The following is a 22,166-nucleotide window of genomic DNA, read 5'->3' on the forward strand; positions in this document are numbered from 1 at the left end:
TAAGGGATCCTTTAGCATCTAGGGTGGGGCCCAGACACAGCAGGAGCCCGTCATGATTTAATTCAAGCTTGTCCAGCCTCTGGCCCGTGAGCTGCATGTGGCCCAGGATGGCTTTGAATGGGCCCAGCACAAATTGGTAAGCTGCTTATGAGCTTTTCTTTTTCTTTTTCTTTTTTTTGCAATTTTTTTTAAAGCTCATCAGTTACTGTTAGTGTATTTCATGTATGGCCCAAGACAATTCTTCATCTTCCAATGTGGCCCAGGGAAGCCAAAAGACTAGATGCCCCTGGCTTAATTAAAACCTACAGAGTTCTAGAAGGAACCACATGCTAACACTCCAGAGAGAGGAAGTCCTCCGGGGAAATGGATAAAGCCCCGGTTGGTGGGTGCTGGGATGTTGCAGGGACTTGTCACAGTTCCTGGGCTCTCCAGTGGCTGAGGGTCTGCACACGTTCCAGTGGATCCACCCCAGCCCTTGCTTTTCTTCAGCAAGGTAACAAGATGCCCACAAAAACCCAGGCTTACTTCAGCTAAAGCCGAGCAGTGTGCTGGGGGGCCCTGTGACTGCTGGGAGCGCCAGGGCCAGGGCAGTCCCTGAAGACCTGGTGCAGGGCTTTCCCTTGTGGCTCCTGGCTGCCACTGCTGTCTGTGGAAACGCCTTTGCTTTGCTTCTCATTTCATTATCTGCCTGCCTCAGTGTCCCTTCTAAGGGAGCTGGACTGATCTTGTGAGGTCTGAGCTTCCTTCTCAGCCCGGGCTTTCTTGGGGGATGGGCACAATATGAATCAGGATTCCCGTGAGCCTCCTCACGGAAACCTCAGTGCACATCAGCCGCAGGTGGGACCCTGTAGTCCCGGGCCACATTTATTTCCAGACTTTAAGAGGGCTTGTGGCAGCTGGCACTGGGGTCAGAAGCTGTGTACTCAAGGAACTGGTGATGTTTAGCCTGAGGAAGATGAGGGACGGGGCAGAAGCAAGAGTGTCTTTGCACAAGGGTGGAAACGAGAGGTGGTGTTGGAGTGCCAGCCCTGACCACGCTGGGCTGCGTGTGGCGCACCTCTTCCTTTGGCCTCGTGCTGTGAGATGTGTCCGTCCCATGGGCCCCTTGGGCAGATGAGCAAACTGAGCTTCAGTAACATACAAATGCTATAACTTGTACTCCAAGTCCATGCTCTTTCCAAAGTGCGGAACTCATGGGGGAAGCTCCAAGGAGACGGATTCTAGTTTGACAATAGTGACCTTTCCTGGCGGTTGGAGCCATTTAGAAGTGGAGAGAGTACATTTGACAGTGAGCCTCCTATCCCTGGAGGTGGGCACGGGGATGTGAGGAGGGGAGTCAGGTGTTGCCCACGGGTTGGGGACATGTGATAGGGACTAGATTTGGTCTCCTTGGGAATCTGATTTGGGTGTTGTTCCCTTGTGGGTTTCCAGTGGGGTGTGCAAAGGAGACACGTGTACATGTGCGGGCGGCCCCAACCTCCCCAGAGACTCCGTCTGCCCTGCCACCTTTCCCGCGGCCCATAGGTCTGGCTCATGCCCTGGCCTGCCCACGAGTTTCTTTTGTCACATGAGGGTCTCAGCTCAGGCGAGGCCCCCATGTCAACTTGCTTGGCTTTTCTGATTGCCTCTTCACGGCAACCCTGGGAAAGCTGGTCAGAAATAGCTCCCTAGACAGAGAGCACTGAAACAGCTGCAGGTGCAGTGGGCGACAGTTTTTGAGACACCCTGGGAGCAGGGCTGGAACCCGGCCCCGTTGATCTGTGTTGTGGGACCCTCTCACATCAGACGGTGGGGCGAGACAGGGTGCTGGCCTTCGGGTGCACAGAAGGCCTGGCTGCACGAGGGTGCCCGGGGCTGACGCCTCTTCTCTTGCCCAGGTTTATTGGGCATCTGTCATAGAATGCCATGGGGCCAAGACATCGTGGTGTATTTTCAGTTCCCAAAACTGCTGTGAGCACCCACAGCTGGCTCCTCCCAGTGCCCACTCCCGTTGTCCTGCCTGGCTGGCGGCACTCCCGTGGGATCACTTTGGGCTGCTTTGGGTCAGCTGTGAGCCATCTCTGCCTCTTCCTCCTCCTTCAGCCCCAGTAACGTTTCCGATGTTCCCACAGCAGAGGCATCTCCCAAGAGCATGCTGGGCTATGACAGAGATGGAGGGCAGGTGGCCTCAGACTCCCGTGTGGTCCCCAGCACCCCCCAGGTAAGGGCGACTTGGCGACCCCCTGGCTGGTTGGCAGGGTTTGCTCTGTGCTGATGCTCACATGAAACCTCTTCATCTCCGCTTTTTCCCAAGGAGGTACCTGCTTTTGTGAGACCTACACGCGTGGAGCCCACAGACCGGGATGGTGGAGTCGCTGGAGAAAGCTCAGCAGAGCCCCCTCAAAGTGGCGTGGGCATTTCCACAGCGGGGGGCCAGGCCAGCCACCCCCAGACACTCGGCGCTCGAGCTTCGGGGTCCCCTCGGAAACATACAGAGCAGCAGGATGCCAGCTCACCAGCCAAGACTGTGGGCCGCTTCTCGGTGGTCAGCACTCAGGATGAGTGGACCCTGGCCTCCCCCCACAGCCTGAGGTACTCCGCCCCTCCCGACGTCTACCTGGACGAGGCCCCCTCCAGCCCCGATGTGAAGCTGGCGGTGCGGCGGGCACAGACGGCCTCCTCCATCGAGGTCGGCGTGGGCGAGCCCGTGTCCAGCGACTCCGGGGACGAGGGCCCTCGGGCGAGACCCCCGGTGCAGAAACAGGCGTCCCTGCCCGGGAGTGGCAGTGTGGCCGGCGACTTCGTGAAGAAGGCCACCGCCTTCCTGCAAAGGCCTTCTCGGGCCGGCTCGCTGGGACCTGAGACGCCCAGCAGGGCAGGCATGAAGGTCCCCACGATCAGCGTGACCTCCTTCCATTCCCAGTCGTCCTACATCAGCAGCGACAACGACTCGGAGCTCGAGGACGCTGACATCAAGAAGGAGCTGCAGAGTCTGCGGGAGAAGTAGGTCCTGTGGGCGGGAAGCGCCGCCCCCTATCCCGGGCCGTGGCACCACTTCCCAGTTGTGAGGGAACCCTGGCACTGGGGCTGAAGTCCTGGCCAAGCGGCACCCGCTTGGAGCTGCCAAGCAGGTGACAAGGGAGTGATGAAGGCTTTTGTTTTTGAGACAGTCTTGCTCTGTCACCCAACCCGGAGTGCAGTGGCGCAATCTTCGCTCGCTGCAACCTCCACCTGCCAGGTTCAGCGATTCTCCTCCCTCAGCCTCCCGAGTAGCTGGGACTGCAGGTGCCTGCCACCATTCCCCGGCGGATTTTTGTATTTTTAGTAGAGACGAGGTTTCACCATGTTGGCCAGGCTGGTCTCAAACTCCTGACCTCAAATGATCCACCTGCCTTGGCCTCCCAAAGTGCTGGGATTTCGGGTGTGAGCCACCAGGCCCAGCCTCCCTGTGGTTTCGAGTAGGCAGTCTCCCACTCAGAGTCCTCCGGGCTGGGCCGGCCACCACCCTGCTGTCTGCCTGGCTTCTGGCTTCTCTGGATGCCACGCCTCCTGCTGCCCTTGGGGGTATGTCTTGGGGGATCGCTGAGGCATGTGTCTTCCTCACTCTCTCTGCTCTCATCTGTCTCCTTCCCTCTTTCTTCTTTTCTCCTTCTCTCTCTCTCTCTTTCCCCCCTTTCATTCCTTCTCTCCCTGTCTCGCTTCCCCTCACTCTGTCTCTGCCACTCTCTCTATTCCTATATGTCTCTCCTTTCTTTGTCTCTCTCTGTCTCTCTCTCCCCCTCTTTCTCTTCCTCTCTCTTTCTACTTGTCTCTTTCCCTCATCCAGCAAATATTTATTCTGTCTTGCTGCAGCTGGGGGGTTACTGAGATGTCCTTCGGGATGGGAGGGCTGACACCAAATTCACCAGTGCCTGAAGGCACATTTGTAAGTCGCGTCGTGTTGGAAATCACAGGCTTAGGTGGGAGGAGCCATGCACATCTCCTTTCTCTCCTACGAACCCTCTCTGCACAGTGTGCACAGGGGCTGAGAGACTGTCTGCCCAGGCTGGTGGGGTGCTCAGTGCCGTGCATTGAGGATATAGTGAGTGTCTGTGTGTTCTTGCAGAACTGAGGAGGGAACTGGAGCTGCTGGGAGAGGCGGGAAGGTAGGGATGAGTGGAATCACTGCTGATCTTAGAGGCATCCAGGAGGGTGGCCCCCACTGGCCACATGGCTCAACAGATTCTTGGTGGAGGCCAGAGAGTGGATGGGGCCCAAGGTGGGCATGACCTAGAACTTTTTGGGATAGAGGGCAGCAGATCCTGGGCACGTTTGCTCAGCAGGAATGTCACCCTGGGGAGACAGTGGTCAGAGTCAGCAGGAACAAAGGGGAGCTGAGATGTTGCCAAGCCACAGACCAGCTGTGGCTGCTACGAAGAGAGGCTTGTTGGGGGCAGGAAGGTGTGGATGTGAAAACACTGGGGAGAGGAGCTGCTGTAGGCTCTGAGAGCCTATATCCTGGGTGACAGGGGCCAGGAGCCAGAGACAGAGGGTAGAGATAATGGGGTAGGGACTAGAAATGGCAGAAGTGGTTGGGAGCCAGGGGCAGGGGGGGCCTAGGGAACGGGCAGGGAGAGGACCGGAAGGAGAGAGTTCCAGTAGCCTAAGAACAGGAAGGTGAATGCTGGGAGGGCCGTGGAGTCCGGGGGGAATTGGGGGCTATTTAGGAGAGGGTGGGGTAAATTTTCAGCCTCAACTGGGAATTGAGGTGACTTGGCCTCTGATAGGCAGTAGCCAGCAGCTCCCCAACCTTCCTTTCATTTGAACCCTCTGAATACCGAGGTGCCTGCGCCTCACTACAGCATTTCTGCCATGAGCGCTGGGGTTTCCTAGGACTCCAGGAACCCTGTGCTGAGCCCAGGCTGTGCTTTCAGATGTCCCAGGCTGCAGGGTTCTGTGGTGAGCAGCCCAGGGGCAGCTTGGAGCAGTCAGGGCACCCCCAGTGTGGGAGCCACATTGCAGTCTGGGACCGTGGGAGCTTGGCCATGTGGGTGCAGCCTCGGAGCAGAGCCACCAGCCTGGATCAGCTCCAGCCTAGATAAGACGCTCCCCTGCCCACGCAGCCGTTCCCCAACCCTGGGGCAGTCAGCACTCTCTTGAAATAGTACTCCCTTCCAGAAGATCATCTGATGCCGTGTCTCCCTGGTGTTTGTAGGGAGAAAGCCGTTTGGAGTTTTGTTTTTATTTATTTCTTTTTTTTAGTAGAGGAAGTCATTAAAAAAAAAAAAAAGCCTATGTGGTGGGTGTTGAAATTCAGGAGTAAAATCAGAACTTGTTTCCTCATTTCCGACCTTGTGAACTACCTGTTTTCCTTGTCATCAAAGGAAGAGGAGGGGCACTTGGGGTGAAGGCAAGGGTTTACAGGCCTCCAGCCAGGGCCCATGGGGTGGCCTTGGGCCTTGCAGAAGCTCAGAGCACTGTGATGCAGCAGGGAGGCTCAGCTCCTCCCTCCCCATCCTCTCCTCTCCATCCTCCCCTCACCTTCCTCCCCTCACCCTCCTCCCTTCACCTTCCTCCTCTCTCCATCCTCCCCTCACCTTCCTCCTCTCTCCATCCTCCTCTCTCCATCTTCCCCTCACTTTCCTCCCCTCTCCATCCTCAACTCACTTTCCTCCTCTCTCCATTGTCTCCTTTCCATCCTCCCCTCACCTTCCTCCCCTCACCCTCCTCCCTTCACCTTCCTCCTCTCTCCATCCTCCCCTCACCTTCCTCCTCTCTCCATCTTCCCCTCACTTTCCTCCCCTGTCCATCCTCAACTCACTTTCCTCCTCTCTCCATTGTCTCCTCTCCATCCTCCCCTCACCTTCCTCCCCTTATCTTCCTCCCCCTCCATCCTCCCCTTACCTTCCTCCCCTCTCCATCCTCCCCTCACCTTCCTCCTTTCTCCATCTTCTTCTTACTTCCTCCCCCTCCATTCTCAACTCACTTTCCTCCTCTCTCCATCCTCTCCTCTCCATCCTCCCCTCACCTTCCTCCCCTCACCCTCCTCCCTTCACCTTCCTCCTCTCTCCATCTTCCCCTCACCTTCCTCCTCTCTCCATCTTCCCCTCACTTTCCTCCCCTCTCCATCTTCCCCTCACTTTCCTCCTCTCTCCATTGTCTCCTCTCCATCCTCCCCTCATCTTCCTCCCCTCTCCATCCTCCCCTCACCTTCCTCCTTTCTCCATCTTCTTCTTACTTCCTCCCCCTCCATTCTCAACTCACTTTCCTCCTCTCTCCATCCTCCCCTCACTTTCCTCCCCTCACCCTCCTCCCTTCACCTTCCTCCTCTCTCCATCCTCCCCTCACCTTCCTCCCCTCACCCTCCTCCCCTCACCTTCCTCCCCTCTCCATCCTCCCCTCACCTTCCTCCCCTTATCTTCCTCCCCCTCCATCCTCCCCTTACCTTCCTCCCCTCCCATCCTCCCCTCACCTTCCTCCCCTCACCCTCCTCCCTTCACCTTCCTCCTCTCTCCATCCTCCCCTCACCTTCCTCCTCTCTCCATCTTCCCCTCACTTTCCTCCCCTCTCCATCCTCAACTCACTTTCCTCCTCTCTCCATTGTCTCCTCTCCATCCTCTCCTCACCTTCCTCCCCTTATCTTCCTCCCCCTCCATCCTCCCCTTACCTTCCTCCCCTCTCCATCCTCCCCTCACCTTCCTCCTTTCTCCATCTTCTTCTTACTTCCTCCCCCTCCATTCTCAACTCACTTTCCTCCTCTCTCCATCCTCTCCTCTTCATCCTCCCCTCACCTTCCTCCCCTCTCCATCTTCAACTCACTTTCCTCCTCTCTCCAGCCTTCCCTCACCTTCCTCCCCTCTCCATCTTCCCCCATCCTTCCTCCCCTCACCAACCTCCCCTCACCAACCTCCCCTCACCTTCCTCCCCTCATCTTCCTGCCCTCTCCATTCTCCCCTCACCTTCCTCCCCTCTGTATCCTCCCCTCACCTTTCTCCCCTCACCACCCTCCCTCACCATCCTCCCCTCGCCTTCCTCCCCTCTCCATCCTCCCCTCATCTTTCTCCCCTCTTCATCCTCCCCTCACCTTCCTCCCCTCTCCATCTTCTGCTCACCTTCCTCCCCATCCATCCTCCCCTCTCCATCCTTCTCTCACCTTCCTCCCCTCATCTTCCTCCCCTCCATCCTCCCCTCTCCATCCTCCCCTCACCTTCGTTCCCCTCCATCCTCCCCTCACCTTCCTCCCCCCTCATCCTCCCTTCTCCCTCCTCTATCTTCCCGTCCCCCTCCTTCCCTTCCATCCTCCCCTTTCCATCCTCCCCTCGGCCTCCTCCCCTCACCTTTCTCCCCTCTCCATGCTCTCCTCTCCATCCTCCCCTCATCTTTCCCCTTAATCCTCCTTTCTCCACCATTCCCTCTCCATCCTCCCCTCACCTTCTTTCCCTTCCATCCTCCCCTCAACCTTCCTCCCCTCTCCATCCTCCCTCACCTTCCTCCCCTCTCCATTCTCCCCTCACCTTCCTCCTCCTCCTCCATCCTCCCTTCTCCATCCTCCTCTCTGCATCCTCCCCTCACCTTCCTCCCCCTCCATTCTCCCCTCACCTTCCTCCCCTCCGCGTCCTCCCTTCGGCCTACTCCCCTCCCCATTCTAGCCCCCTACTTTCTTCCCCTCTGTTTCTTCCCCTCTGCATCCCTTGGCCTTCCACTCTCTGTTTCCCCCATGGGGGAAGTAACGCACATTTGCCTGATAAACAGAGGCAGTCTCTGGTGCCTGGCACCTGCTGGTTTCCCCTCGCCTGTGTTCGTGTTTGGGACGTTCATTGTAAGTATCAGTGGAAGCGGTTTGAGTCTAGGTATTTGGAAGTTTGAGGCCCCTTAGTCTGGCCCGTGCCGTTGGGCACATCGATGCCAGAGGCCCCCCACCTTGGCACCTCCCCATTTAGATGTGAACAAACAGTGTCATTTTACAGCCCCCGTGTGGCGCTTTGAGTGGTCCAGGCCAAGGCACAGGCGGGGCGCCCACCCTGCACCCCATGTTCTCCCACGGCGCCTCCCTCCTGGAGGGGCTGGCGGTATTGGAAACACGGAGGAAACCCAGCGGTGCTCCCTCCTGTCCCGTCCTGCAGGCACCTGAAGGAGATCTCCGAGCTGCAGAGCCAGCAGAAGCAGGAGATCGAGGCTCTGTACCGCCGCCTGGGCAAGCCACTGCCCCCCAACGTGGGCTTCTTCCACACAGCGCCCCCCACTGGCCGCCGGAGAAAAACCAGCAAGAGCAAGCTGAAGGCGGGCAAGCTGCTGAACCCCCTGGTGCGGCAGCTCAAGGTCGTGGCCTCCAGCACAGGTCGGCCTCCGGGCGCAGGGCTGGGAGGGGAGCGGGCCTGGGGACCCCTGAGTGAGCCTGGGAGGTAGGCTCCGTGCAGGTGTGACACCCTCGGACCTCGAAGACCACTCGGGGTTGTCTCCTTACTGAATCTCCTTTCCCTGGAGCAGGGGAGTCATTGCAGCAGGAAGGCAGTCCTGGTCCTCTGTCCTCATGCAGAGAGAGGCAAGGTCCGTGAGTGGGCAGGGGCTGCTCAGCGCTGGGCCTGAGCCCCTAGGCTGCAGGCTGTGCCAGGGAAGCTCAGGCTGCCCTCCCTCACCTGCTCCTCTGCAGGGCACTGCATGGACGGATGGCGGCTGCTTCCTTTGACCCATTTCTCGGTGTGTGCCAGCTGAGCAGCTGTCGTTAGGGGCTGGGGAGGACGGGAGGACGGTGATGATCTCCCAGTCTGGTTAAAGCTGACACCTAGTCCTGGAGTGGCACTGTCCTGGCCCCGGGCAGTCACCAGCCCACATCCCTGCATGTCAGGGCTTCCTGAGGCCTGCTGAGCAGCAGTGCAGCCTGCTTGCTGGTTGAGAGCCCCGGCACTCTGGGCTGGAGCCCCTGTGAGCCCAAGTCCCCAAGCATGCCAGGCAAGCCACCGTAAGCTCACTGTAAGCCCACAGCCTTTGGGGTATACATCCATGAATTATACCCATTACACGAATTCAGAGAAAGTTCCCAGAGCTAAGGGAAGACTGAGATGAGAAGTACACAGGCCACTCTGTGCCTGGGTGTGTCTTCTGTCACTGTATTTGCTCAACACAAGTCCCGCACGGTAGTGGGGGCTGGTAGAGACTGGGCACTTCCTTTGCTCTTCCCCATCACTCCTGTGTGGGAGATGCGGCCACGTGCCTGTGGTCTGCAGGAGACGTGAGCTTCCCCAAGGTCACCCAGCAACGAGCAGGCAGAACAGACTCGATCCACACAGCCCCGACCCGGCGGGCCTCATCGTGCCTGTCGCCTCTTCTCCCCCCGCCCAGGTCACTTGGCTGACTCCAGCAGAGGCCCTCCCGCTAAGGACCCTGCCCAAGCCAGTGCGGGGCTCACTGCAGACAGCACGGGCCTGAGCGGGAAGGCAGTGCAGACCCAGCAGCCCTGCTCCGTCCGGGCCTCCCTGTCTTCGGACATCTGCTCCGGCTTAGCCAGTGATGGAGGCGGAGCGCGTGGCCAAGGTGATTTCCAGCTTGCCTGTCTCCGAGCATGTGCTAGCCACGTAGGGCCTCAGTGGTGTCCCCAGGAGCACACCCGTATTGTGTAGAGGGGTTGCGAGCTGTGGCAAAGGCTGTTGAGAGGCTTCTTTTAAAAAGGAGAAAGAAAAGAAAAAAGACGTAGTCTGTGGATGAAAGGAATGGAGTTGTCCCAACCACCACCAAGTCTTGCTTGTCAGCAGCTCAGGGGGAGGTGATGCTTTGCTAGAGCGGACCTTGGGGAAGTGGCTAGGACTGGGGAGGGCAGGGGACCTGGCATCCGGCCGTGTGCTCCGGCGCCAGTTCCCAGGCACTGGCTGCCCCACCCCCACCCCCACAGCGGAGCCAGATGGTGCTAAACACCGGGTCCTTCCAAAGTCCAGAGGGCCGGCTGGGGGGACGAGGGCACAGCTTTCGAGCTGGGAGTTTGGCCTTGAGGAGGAAATTCTCTCGTCAACGCTGCGTGGACAGCAGCAGCTGCTCAATAAGGTGCTCTCCTGTCCTCACCATCTCTGTCCAGAGAAATCATGGTGACCATGAAGCCGCCCCGCCCCGCCCGCCCCACCCTGCCCGCCCCTCTCCGGGCTGCTTCTCTTCTGCTCTCCCACTGCCTCCTTCCCATTACATGGTCAGTGGCTTTGGTGCTCCGGGCTGGGCTAGATGGAGCCGTGGATGTTAAGTGACGAGGCTGGTGTGGCTGTTGGTGTGGAGGAGGAATCGCAGCAACCTGTACTTGATGAGTGTCTCTTTGTTTTCTTCCCTTTATATTCATTTGCAGGCTGGACGGTTTACCACCCAACGTCTGAGAGAGTGACCTATAAGTCTAGTAGCAAACCTCGTGCTCGATTCCTCAGTGGACCCGTATCTGTGTCCATCTGTCTGTATTTGTTCTTTTGTATTTTATCACCTCCTGGCCCTTGGTTTTCTCCCCCGACCCCCTCCCTGTCTTCATTACCTTTCATACATTTCATAGGATGCCTCCCCCACCCCATTGAAGTCACCTATTTAATATCAAAGTGGAACCCCATGAGTCGGTCCCCGGAGCGGCGGCCGCCCGCGCCTACCCCCCAGCCCCGCACAGCGCGTGTGCATGCTCATGGCTGGTGCCTGGGCACGGAAAGCATGTGCAGCGGCTGGCCTGCCTTCCGCCCCGGGCACCTCTGCCCAGATGGTCTGGGGCCCTTTGCGTTTTTTTCGTCACCTCATTTATTTAATTTTTTTTATGTTGGATGTAGTTTTTTTTTTTCTGTTGCAATTGTGGCAAATATACATGTCCGCTGTCCCCAGTTCCAGCGACAACAAAAAGACAACCCCAACCTCCTCCAGATGCACAGTGTGTGTCACGCGTGTCTGGACTGTGAAGACATGCACATAGTGAGCCTATACGGTTCTAAAGGTCACTGGAGGGCGTGGTTTCTGTACCAGGGCCAGATCCCAGCACCCAGTACCCTGCCTACCCACCGCCCCGCGCCCTGCATGTGGAAATGCTGAGAGAACGTGCTCCAGTTCGGGCCTCCCCAGCCCCTCCCCACTGGAAGGGCAGGTCTGGTCCCCTCTGTCATTGCTCCTCACCCACCGCTGTCTCCAACCCAAAATAGGAGAGTGACGGCCTCCCGGGCAGCTCTTCTTTGGAGCATGCATCCTGCCTGGCCGGCTCCTTCCCTTCCTCCAGCCAGTGGGAGCACTTTAACTGCTCTATTTTCCTGTCACCTCCTGTGACCACAGGGATGAAGTCAATGACGCAGTTCCTCCAGTCGCTACTAAGCCAAAACCCAGTCCCAGCCTTGCTCAGATCCCCTGGAACACAGTTAGTGCCCAGGATCTCCATCTCCAGGGAAGGCTCTGCCTGCCTGGGGCCAGTCCCAAAGCAGGCAGTTTGTTTTTCACCCTCAGGACAATCGGCCAGTGAACCAAAAGCTGCGAGATTTTTAGGCTTTTGTCTTTTTAACAGGAAAATTAAGCTTTTTAACAATTGGATTGGATATGCTGGTTTGGGGCACGTGACTTTTTGCTTGTACAATAAAGATACATTGTACTTGTTGGGAGCCAGAGGCCATGCCCGTGGGAGGCGTCCACTGCCATCCACCCACTCCATCAGAGGTCCACGTGGGTCATCGTTCTCCAGGCAGGCAGGTCGAGGACACAAGGGCCATGTAGAAATGCCAGGGCCTTCCCAGGGCTTCCCGTTCGTCTGTTTAACAGGCTGCCCCGTTTCGGCCACCGTGTCGTCTGGGCCGTTAGTCTGTGGGTCTGGGCGGCCTGGTGTCTGGTGAGTTGCTGAGTTGAGTCTGGGGAGGGGTGGGCGCCTCCCCCCACACCCCTGCGTCTCTGGGTCCTCTTATGGCAGCCAGCTGTGGTTCCTTCTCCGCAGCCGGTTCCCGGCCCTGCTGGCCTTGTGCCTCACTTGCTGCTCCTCTTCCGGCTCCTGCGTGTGTGGCTCGATCTGGGGCTGTCACTGGGGGTGAGGGCACCTGGGAGACTCAGTGCAGGGCGTTGCTGTCGGGTATGGCACCTACCCAGGCCCCACTTCCACCCCCGTGCTGTGTTTTGTGGTATTGCTTGTTTTCACGGCTTAGCCCCCATCAGGCAAGTCTTGGTCTTAGTCTTTTTGGGCCATAATGTCTCCCCCAATCCCCTGACACTCTGAAGTTGCTGGCCAGGGAGAGCCCAGGTGGGCCCCTCCCCTGGGCACCTCTCAAGCCCTGTCTGGATCAGCTCCAGGCCTCTGAAGTCTCTGCCACTCTCCTGGGATGTGATGTGGCTGGGACGGGCCCCTCCTGTCTCTGCCCTGGGCTCTGGAGGCTGGACTTCTTGTTGAGCCATCCACTGGCACATCTGCCGCTCCTGGATAACCCACAGGGCAGCGCAAAAGAGAAGGGAGAGCTGTGGGGTCTGTGAGGAGACCAGGCACCTCCAGGGGAAAGACTGCAGGGGCGGGGGCAGCCCTGTGAGCGCTGAGGCTGAGGACTTGGGCGGAGGCCGTGGGATTGCGCCAGGCTTGGAGGCCAGGAGGGAGGGATGCAGGCAGGGGTAGTGTGAGCAGATGGGCAGGAAGACGCTGAGGTGGGTGCATGGAAGATGCCGAGGAGTCGGGGGTCGCGCTGCAAGTAGAGGAGGAGCGGGGTGGATGCCAAGGCGCGGCTAGGGAGGGGCAGCCGGCGCAGCCTGTCCAGCCGTCGCTCCCTAGGGCCTAGGGAGAGCTTTCAGCTCACTCTCCTGGTGTGGGGCACCCCACTTCCTGGAAGAGAAAGTTCCAGGAAAACAGAATGTGTTAAAATTTGAAGTATAGAGGGATCCTGGCCTCTGTGAAGATCAGAGGAGATAAAATGGCCCCAGGCAGGGTGGGTTGAGGCCAGGCCAGAGGGTGGGCTGGGGGTGCCCAGGTGGCTGTGCCCAGGGATAGAGCAGGGCAGTGCAGCAGGCACCTCCAGAGGCCTGAGCTGACTCGAGGTGCAGGACAGGGAATAAAGCAGTGGAGGCTGGGAGCAGCAGGTGGACAGACCCCTAGGGAGTGCAAGGCCCCTGCTTGGAACCCCTATGAGCTGGGCCCCTTGGCACAGACCTGTCACCCAGCTTGCAGACGCCCCCTTGTGGTCAGCAGATGCTCTGGGGCGCTCACATGACTCAGTGCCCCAGAGCAGTCTTTTTTTTTTTTTTTGAGACAAAGTCTCGCTCTGTTACCCAGACTGGAGTGCAGTGGCGAGATCTCAGCTCACTGCAACCTCCGCTTCCCTGGCTCAAGCAATCCTCCCACCTCAGCCTCCCAACCACAGGTCTGCACCACCACACCCAGCTACTTTTTTTTTGTATTTTTAGTAGAGACAAGGTCTCACCATATTGCCTAGGCTGGTCTAGACCTCCTGGGCTCAAGCGATCCACCCACATTGGTCTCCCAAAGTGCTGGGATTATAGGCGTGAGCCACCTCACCTGGCCCAGTGCATTCTAAGGGATGTTGCCCTTGGAGACGGGGAGGAGGGTCAGGTGCCGATGCTGAGATGGCACCTCTGGTCATGGTTCTGTTGGTTCTGCTGGTTAGAAACGGGTCCTTCTGGATCCTCCCACCTGACCGGGCAGGTGCTGGCACCCTGTGGGCCTTTCTCTGCACGCTAGAGCCATGGGATTTCTCTTTGGGTTTTCTCCATGTTGGCTGTTGGCTGCAGCATGTTTGGCTCAGGCACCCTCCGGCGTCACTGCACGGTCCCTTCTAGGCCTTCTCCCACCGTGGAATGCTTTCATCCCTCCCGGCGGGGAGAGAGTGCGTGCTCAGCGAGCCCCTTTGCAGCAGGTGTTCAGGCGGCCTCGGGGTAGAGGGCATCCAGAGAGGAGGGCCCCCACCCTGCACTGCGCCCACCAGGCCCTGCCCTCTGCAGCCAGGGTGGTCAGTGCTGCGCACCACTGTGGGCTGTCTGTGGAGCAGGCCTGTGTGCGACAGGGCCTAGTGCAGTGTGGGGTCATTTAGCTCAGGGCAACAAGAAAACAGCCTCAGGTCTCCCTGGGCAGAGCCAAGGCGGATCCTGCTTCCCAATGCATGCTTTGTAGACAGTTTTTGGCTCAAAAACATGGTTGTTCAATACGTAGACACCCTAAAAGGGGTTTCGTCCCTGGATGCCCGTTTTTCTCTTGTGAAAAAGGAGCCAGTGCTGACCGTGGTGGGGGCTGACCCAGCTGAGGGCGCGTGGGAGGTCGTAGGGGGCTGAGGTGAAGCCACCAGGGCGCCCGTGACGGGAGGTGAGCTGCCCTGTGGGCTGCTGGGCGGTATTGAGCCCTGTGAGGTGAAAAGTGAGTGTGACAGATCGCTCAGGGGCTGACCACTTTTTAGGCCCCCTGTCCCAGGCACACACCCTCAGTTTGAATCCTTCGTGGTTGAGAAGTCTTCTTGGCCACAGGCTGAGGGTCTGGACGGGGCAGGTGCTCGGGGCACCCAGAGGCCAGGGCCGTTGACCCGAGAGCAGGCTGTTTCTGTGCCAGAGCGAATCAGGGCTGGAGTGGGGAGGGAGCCTCCGCTTGTGCCTCGGGGGTTCAGCCGATGTCGGCTGCACAAAAGCAGGAGATGCCAAGTCCAAGAGCCGGCCCTCCTGTCATCCTGCGTGCTGCCACTTTACATTCTGGGAAGAAAGCAGCGGATCTCCCAACAGCTGGGATGAGGCCGCCAAGCCCCCGCCCCAGCACCACTGAGCAGTCCAGGGCCTTGGCGCTGCCTCTTCCTGGGCCTGGCTAGGGACGGAAGCCCCACAGGGAGACCGAGGTGGGCCTGGCATCAATCAGCAGCCTCCTGAAAGTTTCCTTCGTTCTCCCATTGCTGCCTTATGGACAGGAGGTGGGGGTGCTTGTCCTGGCACAGAGCGAGTGGCAGGGGGCCGGGGGGGCTGTCTTCAGGTGCCATCTGCATGGTGGGCAAGTGAGGGGCAGCGCCCAATGCAGGCTGAGGCTCTGGAGAGGTGGACTAAGGAGCCACCTAAGGATGGGCAGGGCTGTCCAGAGTGTGGAGAGGTCTCTGCCCCAGTCCAGTTGTCTGCTGTGAGTGGCCTTGAAAGGCTGGCACCCATCAGTTTGCCCGGAGGTCTAGGAGCCGTCTGCACACTGGTCACTGGGGCCCGAGTTTAGGTAGGGCCCATGGAGGCCTCCGTGGGCCAGGGTTGCTCCCTGGCTCTGAGCAGGTGCGGTGTCCTCCACACACTCCAGACCCCGGGTTCCCAGGGTGGTGAGTCAGTCCCAGCTCTGATCGCAGGTCCAGGCTCCCTCTGGTGGTTCCCAGCCGGCAGCTGGCCTGTTTGGTGTTCTTCCCAGCAGGGCAACAGCCAGGAATTAGCCCTGAATGTAGAGTTCCAGCCACACCAAGAGCTACCAGATAGGCACAGAGCAGCTTTTTGAAGCACCTGGCTTAGGGCCATCTACATGGGACCATGGGCTATAGCCCCCCACAAAGCCTGCCAGGGAAATTGGTGCTCACCCAGTGCCCCTACACATTGGATCCCCCCTAGGCTACATCACAGACTTTAGGGGCCCCTCCTGCGCTACAGAAAACCAGCCATACCTCCCCTGCAAACTTCAGTGAGCCATCGAGGGGATATCAACTCTGTGTTCCTGGCAGGGTTTCATCTCAGAACAGAGCAGCCAGGGAACAGCCCTTCGGAGCTGCTCACCCAGAGCCTACTGGTCTGAATCCCTCCCGCTGCGCTCCCTCCTTTTTATTTGAACAGTAAAGTCTGCAACAGAACGCCACCTCACCTTTCTTTCCCCACATTAGCTCAGGAACAGACAGAATGGACTAAAAATACTCAGTTGAGCTAAGTTTCCAAGTCCAGGATGCACAGCTCAGGCCGAGCGTGGGCCGAGGAGCTGGACAACAAGTTGCCCACTGTCCCCCGAGGCGGGAGGCATGGGCCCTTCTGGAGAAGGCAGGCAGACGTCGCCAGGTTTTCTGAGTCCCTGGAAGATCAGAGTCGCTCCTGTTTAGGTCTCTCGGGAACAGCTCCCTGCTGCGGAGGGAGTGTGCTCCTGGCAGGGGGCCGTGGGCTGGAGTGTAGACAGAGCCTCCGTGCTAGTGTGGCTTTGCTGAGTGACCTTGGGGAAGCCTGAGCCTGTTCTTGCCCGTCCCAGCTCTGCCTGCCCATAAGGATAAGCGGGGATGGCCGCGCCTTCCGGCCCAGCCTGCCCTGGGGACCTTGTCCCCACCAGGCTGGGCACTGACTGGCTAGGACGTTGCATTCAGTGTACACCAGGTGGCCTCTGGGTAGTTGGGACCAGTCAGTTTAGTGGCGGTCCGAATTACAAGGAGGCCAGAAGTGTTCCAGGCTGAGGCCTTGCCCTACCCCTTGTGGATACTGACTTCTAATGAGGCGGCAGTGTCCCCAGACATTGGGGTCAGTCCCTAGATAGAAACCCTGGGTCCTCTACTCAACACCTGCCGCTGACCTCATCACCTGAGGCAGCCATCTGAGATCCAGACTTGGCCTCCAACCTGCAAAACAATGTATCTTTTTGCACTTGGAAAACCTCTGATGGGCTTCGGCGGCCAAGCCCAGCCGTGCCCGGCTCCATTCCAGAGCTCCCGTGGCCGACTCTCAGCAGGGTGTCCTGCCTCCGTCAGTGGGGCTCCCAGAAGCCTGATGTTTGAAAGCCAAGCGCTGTGCTTTGCTTTTTTCTTTTTTTCTTTTTTCTTTCTCTTTTACTTTCTTTGAATATGCTTCTAGAGACAAACACTTCTCCCTGAAGCTTGGGGGCTTGGCCCTGGCACCTCTGCCCCCTCGGCGAAGCTCGTGGGAGCCTGCACCCTCTCTCCGGGGGCTGCCCCGTTTCCCCCAGCCGGGTCGGCCCTCTCTCTGAACTGCTGCCTGTGTCTGCCCCTCCCTGCACACTGACGACTTTTGCTTAGTGTGGTAGCGTGTCCCGGTGTGTGCTGTTCTGCCTAACTCTGTGGTCTTGTGTCGTTTCTTTCTCCCTTGCAGGGTCTGCCCTGAAGCGTCTCTGCCTAGGCAAAGAACACAGCAGTAGTAATTATCCGGGTTTTTTCCCCCTTTGTCCTCTCTCATTGCATGGGCTTTCTCGTGGCTAGTACACATCAGGGTTCCCGCGGCTGGGCGGGCGTGGGCCGGCCCTGTGCCTGCCCCGCGCCTGCTCCATGCCTCTCGGCCAGGCGCCGCTTCGCTTCTGCCTGGCGGGATCGCTGCCCTCGGCTCCCCCGTGTGTCTCCGTGGCGCCTAGAGTTTGTGCGGTCTCGCCAGTTCACATCTAACGGGCTTATCCTTCCCCGGAACACCCGCAAATTGCCAATCATTAATTGGCTCCTTTTCCAAAACCATAGGAATGAGTATTTCCTTGAAGTCCTAAAGATGAGTGCCTCCCCACGAGGAGAGATGCCAGGACTGAGTGGGTATTAGTCTCCCTGGGCCACTCACCTTCTCTCTCTCTCTCATCTTTCTCTCTTGAAAAAAATTTTTTTTTCTTTTCTGGCTGAACTTTTCATGTAGGAATAGCTCCATGTGTGTCAAATCTCATCACTAATTTTTAATTGTCTGTGTCTGTGCTTTTTCATTGCTAGCCACTAAAGTCCACTACATTTTGGGACAGCTTGTTTGAAGAGATGGTCATTAGGCTGTTTTTCTATGCAGAACATTTTTAAATTGGCTTATTCAAAATTGCCAACCAGAAATGACATGTGTTGTGTGGAAAGGGTATGATTTAAAAATTTTAAAGTCTCGTTTATGCTTTGAATGAAGCAGCCGAGTGCTCTGGTGTGCTAATAGTCAGCAGAGCGGCTCCCAGCTCGCTCCTGCAGCAGGGCGTTGGCCGCAGCCCACGGCAGGAGCTGGTGGGGCCTCATCAGGCAGCCCCAGGCATGGGTACCCTTTATGAATACCTTCCTCTAACGCTCTGGTCAGGACAATTTCTACGTCTGGAATTCCAAACAACCAGACCATTAAAATTCATGGGAATGCAAGTCAGACAGCCCTGGCAGGCATTTTCCCGCGGGCCAGGGGGCCGCCTGCAGGCCAGCCAGCCAGCCGCGTGTGCTGAGCGCTCACACAGTACTCCACCGCCCTGCGTCCTCATGTTACGGCTGAGGATGCACAGGCCAGAGAGAGCCCGAGGAACCTGACTCTAGGCACCGTGACGCCGAAGCCCAGTGTGTCTGGCTGTGCCAGGAATTTCCTGAGCTCTCTCACACGTGAGTCTGGGGACGGGCAGCGGTGGGCACAGAGTGGATGCTGAGCAGAGGCTGCCGGCTGCTACAGGGTCCTGTCCCCTGGCCTGGCTTCTGAGGTGGGTGATGGCCACCTGGCACAGCCCATGGAAATGCCCCACCGTGTCTGACCCTGGGCAGCCAGGCCCCTTAGTCCGACCGCCTCTTGAAGCAAGGTGCTGCCTGGCCCAAGTGAGACCATTGTCTCAGCTGTCACGTAAGAACGAATGCGGCCAGCCCACTGGGGGCCTGGGCGCACGTGTGGCGTCACCAATCCTGGCCTGTGTGTGACTCCCCAGGGTCCTCCACCAGCAGCCTGGCCCCAGGCCCTGAGCCAGGCCCCCAGCCCGCCCTGCACGTCCAGGCGCAGGTGAACAACAGCAACAACAAGAAGGGCACCTTCACGGACGACCTGCACAAGCTGGTGGATGAGTGGACGAGCAAGACGGTGGGGGCCGCACAGCTGAAGCCCACGCTCAACCAGCTGAAGCAGACCCAGAAGCTGCAGGACATGGAGGCCCAGGCAGGCTGGGCTGCCCCTGGCGAGGCGCGGGCTGTGAGTGCCGGGCGGGCGGGGCGGGGGCTCCTGGGGTGGGGTAGCCTTGCCTCCAGCATTTGCTAGTGCCCTGTGTGGCAGAGGGGTGTCCAGTTAAGCTCTTCACCTTCATGATCCGAGTTCATTCTCCCCACAGCCCCAAGAACTAGGCTTCTCCACATTACAGATTGGGAGGTGAGCGACGCGCCCACAGCTCTGCAGCTGGCAGGTGGAAAGGCCAGGCCAGGCCAGGCCGGGGCTGTGACTCCACAGCTCAGATACAGCAGCAGCCCCAGCCTGGGCAGCCCGAGCCCTGCACTCAGAGCAGGTGGCCCCGGTCTTGGCGGACGGGCCCACCTCTGCCTGGGTTCTGTTTGTGCCCACGCTGGAGACCAGGGCAGCTGTGCTTGTCACCCAAGTGACACCAGCCTCGGGCCGTAGCTCACACGCACCTGAGCCAACGTGGGGCAGAAGTGAGGACCTGCTGTCCTAGGTTTCACACCTAACTTGTTCTGATGTCAGCGTGAGTTGGAGAAGCATCTGCTGTTTTGCAGCTTTCTGGAGGGGTTTGTGGAAGACTGGTGTTATTTCTATCTCAGATACTTAGTAAAGGTCATTTGTGAAGCCATCTGGGCTGGAGTTTTGTTTTTCTATTTTTTAGCGTGGGATACTTTCCTCTATGATCTTTTACCTTACAAATTTTCAAACACAAAGAAGAGTTGAAAATTCTGCCGTGAACATCCTTAGTTAGACCCACTCCGTACACTCTTAACTGACATTTCTGCTGTATTTATCACACACCTGTTCATTCCTTGAGGGCCCAGTGGTTACTATGGATTCAATTTCTTCTGAACTTCTCACACCATTTGGATTTTCTGTTTCGTTTTGTTAAATTCTGCCTTTCTGGCGATTGGTATCTCTCCTCTAAATTTATCTAAAATTGTAAATTGCCATAAAATTATCCATAATAGCTTTTATTTTTTTCCATTTGCAGGATTTACAGTGATGTCCTGATTTCATTCCTGACGGTGGTGATTTCTGCCTCCTCTCTCTCTGCCTCTCCTTTGCTCTTTCTTTTTCTTTATGCAGTCTCCTTAGGGGTGTCCATTTTATTAGCCGTTTCAAAGAACACATTTTGTGTTTGATAGTCTTTAGTGTGTGTTTCATTAATTTATTTTCTTATTTCTTGCCTTCTATCTTTGGGTTAATTTTGTTGTTCTGGAAAGTTTCTTAAGACATGTTCATTGATTTCTAGCCTTTCCATGATAATGTAGGCATTCAAGGGTATAAAGTGCCCACTGATGGTTTTAGCTGCATCCCAAAAGTGTGCAGCTTCTCATTAACTTTTGTTTGAAAATACTGTATAATTTCTGTTGCTATTGGAAGTAAGTGTGGTTGTTAGTTTTCAGATGACCTTTTGTCAGTGTGTTTTCGTGTGGCTAGGAGAGCAGACTCGGTGCTTTCGGTCTGTGGAGATCTTCCGGGACTGGCTGTTGACCCGGCTGTCAGTCTTTGTTGCTGTTCCAGATGCTGGAGCTGAATCTCTTTCCCTCTCTCCACATCCACACTCCCAAGCTCCACCACTGTGGCTTCTGTTCTGAACCACTGCAGGGCCCTCTTGACAGGTACACCTCCGCCAGTCTGAGTCCTCAGATTGATTCTCAGTGGAACCCCATTATTCTAGGACAAAGTCAGGAATCCTGAACATGGCCCCACAGCTCTGTGAGGCTGCACCTGGAGCCTGGGCAGGCTCATCTCTGCTGCCTGGGCTCCAGCTATATCGGCGTTCAGGATTAGCAGAGCTAACTGTTGTTCAGATATTCTGGATTCTTTTTAAGTATAAGGGTTTTTTTTAACTATTAATTTTGTCATGGCAAAAAATATAAAACACAAAATTTACCATTTTACCCATTTTCAAACGTACAGTTCAGTGGCATGAAGTACATTCAGAGCACTGTGCAACCATCGCCATCCATCCACTGAACCTTTTCATCTTCCCCAAGGAAACTCTGTCCCCATTAAACACTAGTTCCCCAGCCCTCTCTCTGGCACCTCTGGTTTCCCAGGCCCTGGTAGCCTCTGTCCTTCCTTCTGTCTCTATGACTTTGACAACTCTAAGTACCTCATATAAATGGAACCATACAGTATGTGTATGATTGGTGAATGGCTTATTTCATTTGATACAGTGTTTTCAAGGTGCATCCATGTTGTAGTATGTATCAGAACTTTTTAAAATCAGCCAGGCGTGGTTGCACATGCCTGTGGTCCCAGCCACCTGGGAGGCTGAGGTGGGAGGATTGCTGGAGCCCAGGAGTTCGGGGCTGCAGTGAACTATGATCGCACCACTGCACTCCAGCCTGGGCGACAGAGCAAGACGCTGTCTCAAAAATAAATAAATCCAGAATACTGTGCTGCCACCACCACTGTTCATCTCCACCTTTTTTTATTGTGTGAAACTCTGTACCCATTAAATAATAACTTCCTATTGTCCCTCCCCCAGCCTCTGGCAACTTCCATTCTGCTTCCGGTCTCTCTGACTTTGACTCCTCTATGTACCTCATAGAGTGGAATCACACAGTGTCTGTCTTTTTCCACTGGCTTATTCTGCTTAGCAAAACGTCCTCCAAGGGCACCCTTGATGACATCCATGTTGTAGCATGTCCGATTTCCTTTCCTTTGAAGGCCAAGTGATAGTTCATTGTATCTGTGTACCACATCCATTCTCAGTGGAATCCTGTTATGGGATTGTCTGTCATTTCTGTGAGTGGACAGTTGGGTGACTTCCATCTTTTAGCTGTTATTAATCTGCTGTGAACATAGTATCCCTTCAAGATCCTGCTTTTATCCTTTTGGGTATAAACCCAGAAGTGAATTGCTGGATCATATGATAATTATATGATAGTTTTTCGAGGAACTGTTTTCAATAACAGCTATACCATTTGACATTTCCACTAACAGTGCACAAAACTTCCAGTTTCTCCACATCTGTGCCAACAAAAGATTTCCTTTCTGGGTTTTTTGGTTTTGTTTTTTTGTTGTTTTCTTTTTTTTTTTTTTTTGAGACAGAGTTTTGCTCTTTGGCCCAGGCTGGAGTGCAATGGCACGATCTCGGCTCACTGCAACCTCCACCCCTCAGGTTCAAGCAATTCTCCTGCCTCCCGAGTAGCTGGGATTATAGTTGTCTGCCACCATGGCCAGCTAATTTTTGTATTTTTAGTAGAGATGGGGTTTCACCATGTTGGTCAGGCTGGTCTCGAACTCCTGACCACAAGTGATTCACCCGCCTCAGCCTCCCAAAGTGCTGGGATTACAGGCATGAGCCACTGCGCTTGGCCATCCTTTCAGGTTTTTGATGGGAGCCATCCTCTCAGGTGTGAATTGGTATCTTGTGGTTTTGCTTTACATTTTCCTAATTAAGTAGTGACATTGAGCAGCTTTTCATG

At 56.6% G+C, this 22,166-nt stretch overlaps 2 protein-coding genes across 12 annotated transcripts in view; one reads left to right on the forward strand and one right to left on the reverse strand.

Moving 5' to 3' along the window:
* The window catches only part of NINJ1 (ninjurin 1), an 868,176-nt gene that overhangs the window by 175,737 nt on the left and 670,273 nt on the right, over positions 1-22,166 (reverse strand). The window lies entirely within an intron of this gene.
* The window catches only part of WNK2 (WNK lysine deficient protein kinase 2), a 140,756-nt gene that overhangs the window by 110,162 nt on the left and 8,428 nt on the right, over positions 1-22,166 (forward strand). For 5 of the 8 annotated variants that reach the window (XM_050761571.1, XM_050761574.1, XM_050761567.1 and 2 more), the window contains 7 exons: positions 2,112-2,200; positions 2,294-2,982; positions 8,082-8,296; positions 9,298-9,489; positions 10,283-10,381; positions 16,954-16,998; positions 18,488-18,744. In XM_050761571.1, coding sequence (XP_050617528.1) covers positions 2,112-2,200; positions 2,294-2,982; positions 8,082-8,296; positions 9,298-9,489; positions 10,283-10,381; positions 16,954-16,998; positions 18,488-18,744 — 1,586 coding nt within the window. Of the gene's footprint in view, positions 1-2,111; positions 2,201-2,293; positions 2,983-8,081; positions 8,297-9,297; positions 9,490-10,282; positions 10,382-16,953; positions 16,999-18,487; positions 18,745-18,880; positions 19,352-22,166 lie in introns of those variants that run through there. The other 3 variants (XM_050761572.1, XM_050761569.1, XM_050761573.1) reach the window with 3 other exon arrangements.

This window comes from Macaca thibetana, chromosome 15, assembly GCF_024542745.1.
Source record: "Macaca thibetana thibetana isolate TM-01 chromosome 15, ASM2454274v1, whole genome shotgun sequence".
Lineage (NCBI taxonomy): Eukaryota > Metazoa > Chordata > Mammalia > Primates > Cercopithecidae > Macaca > Macaca thibetana.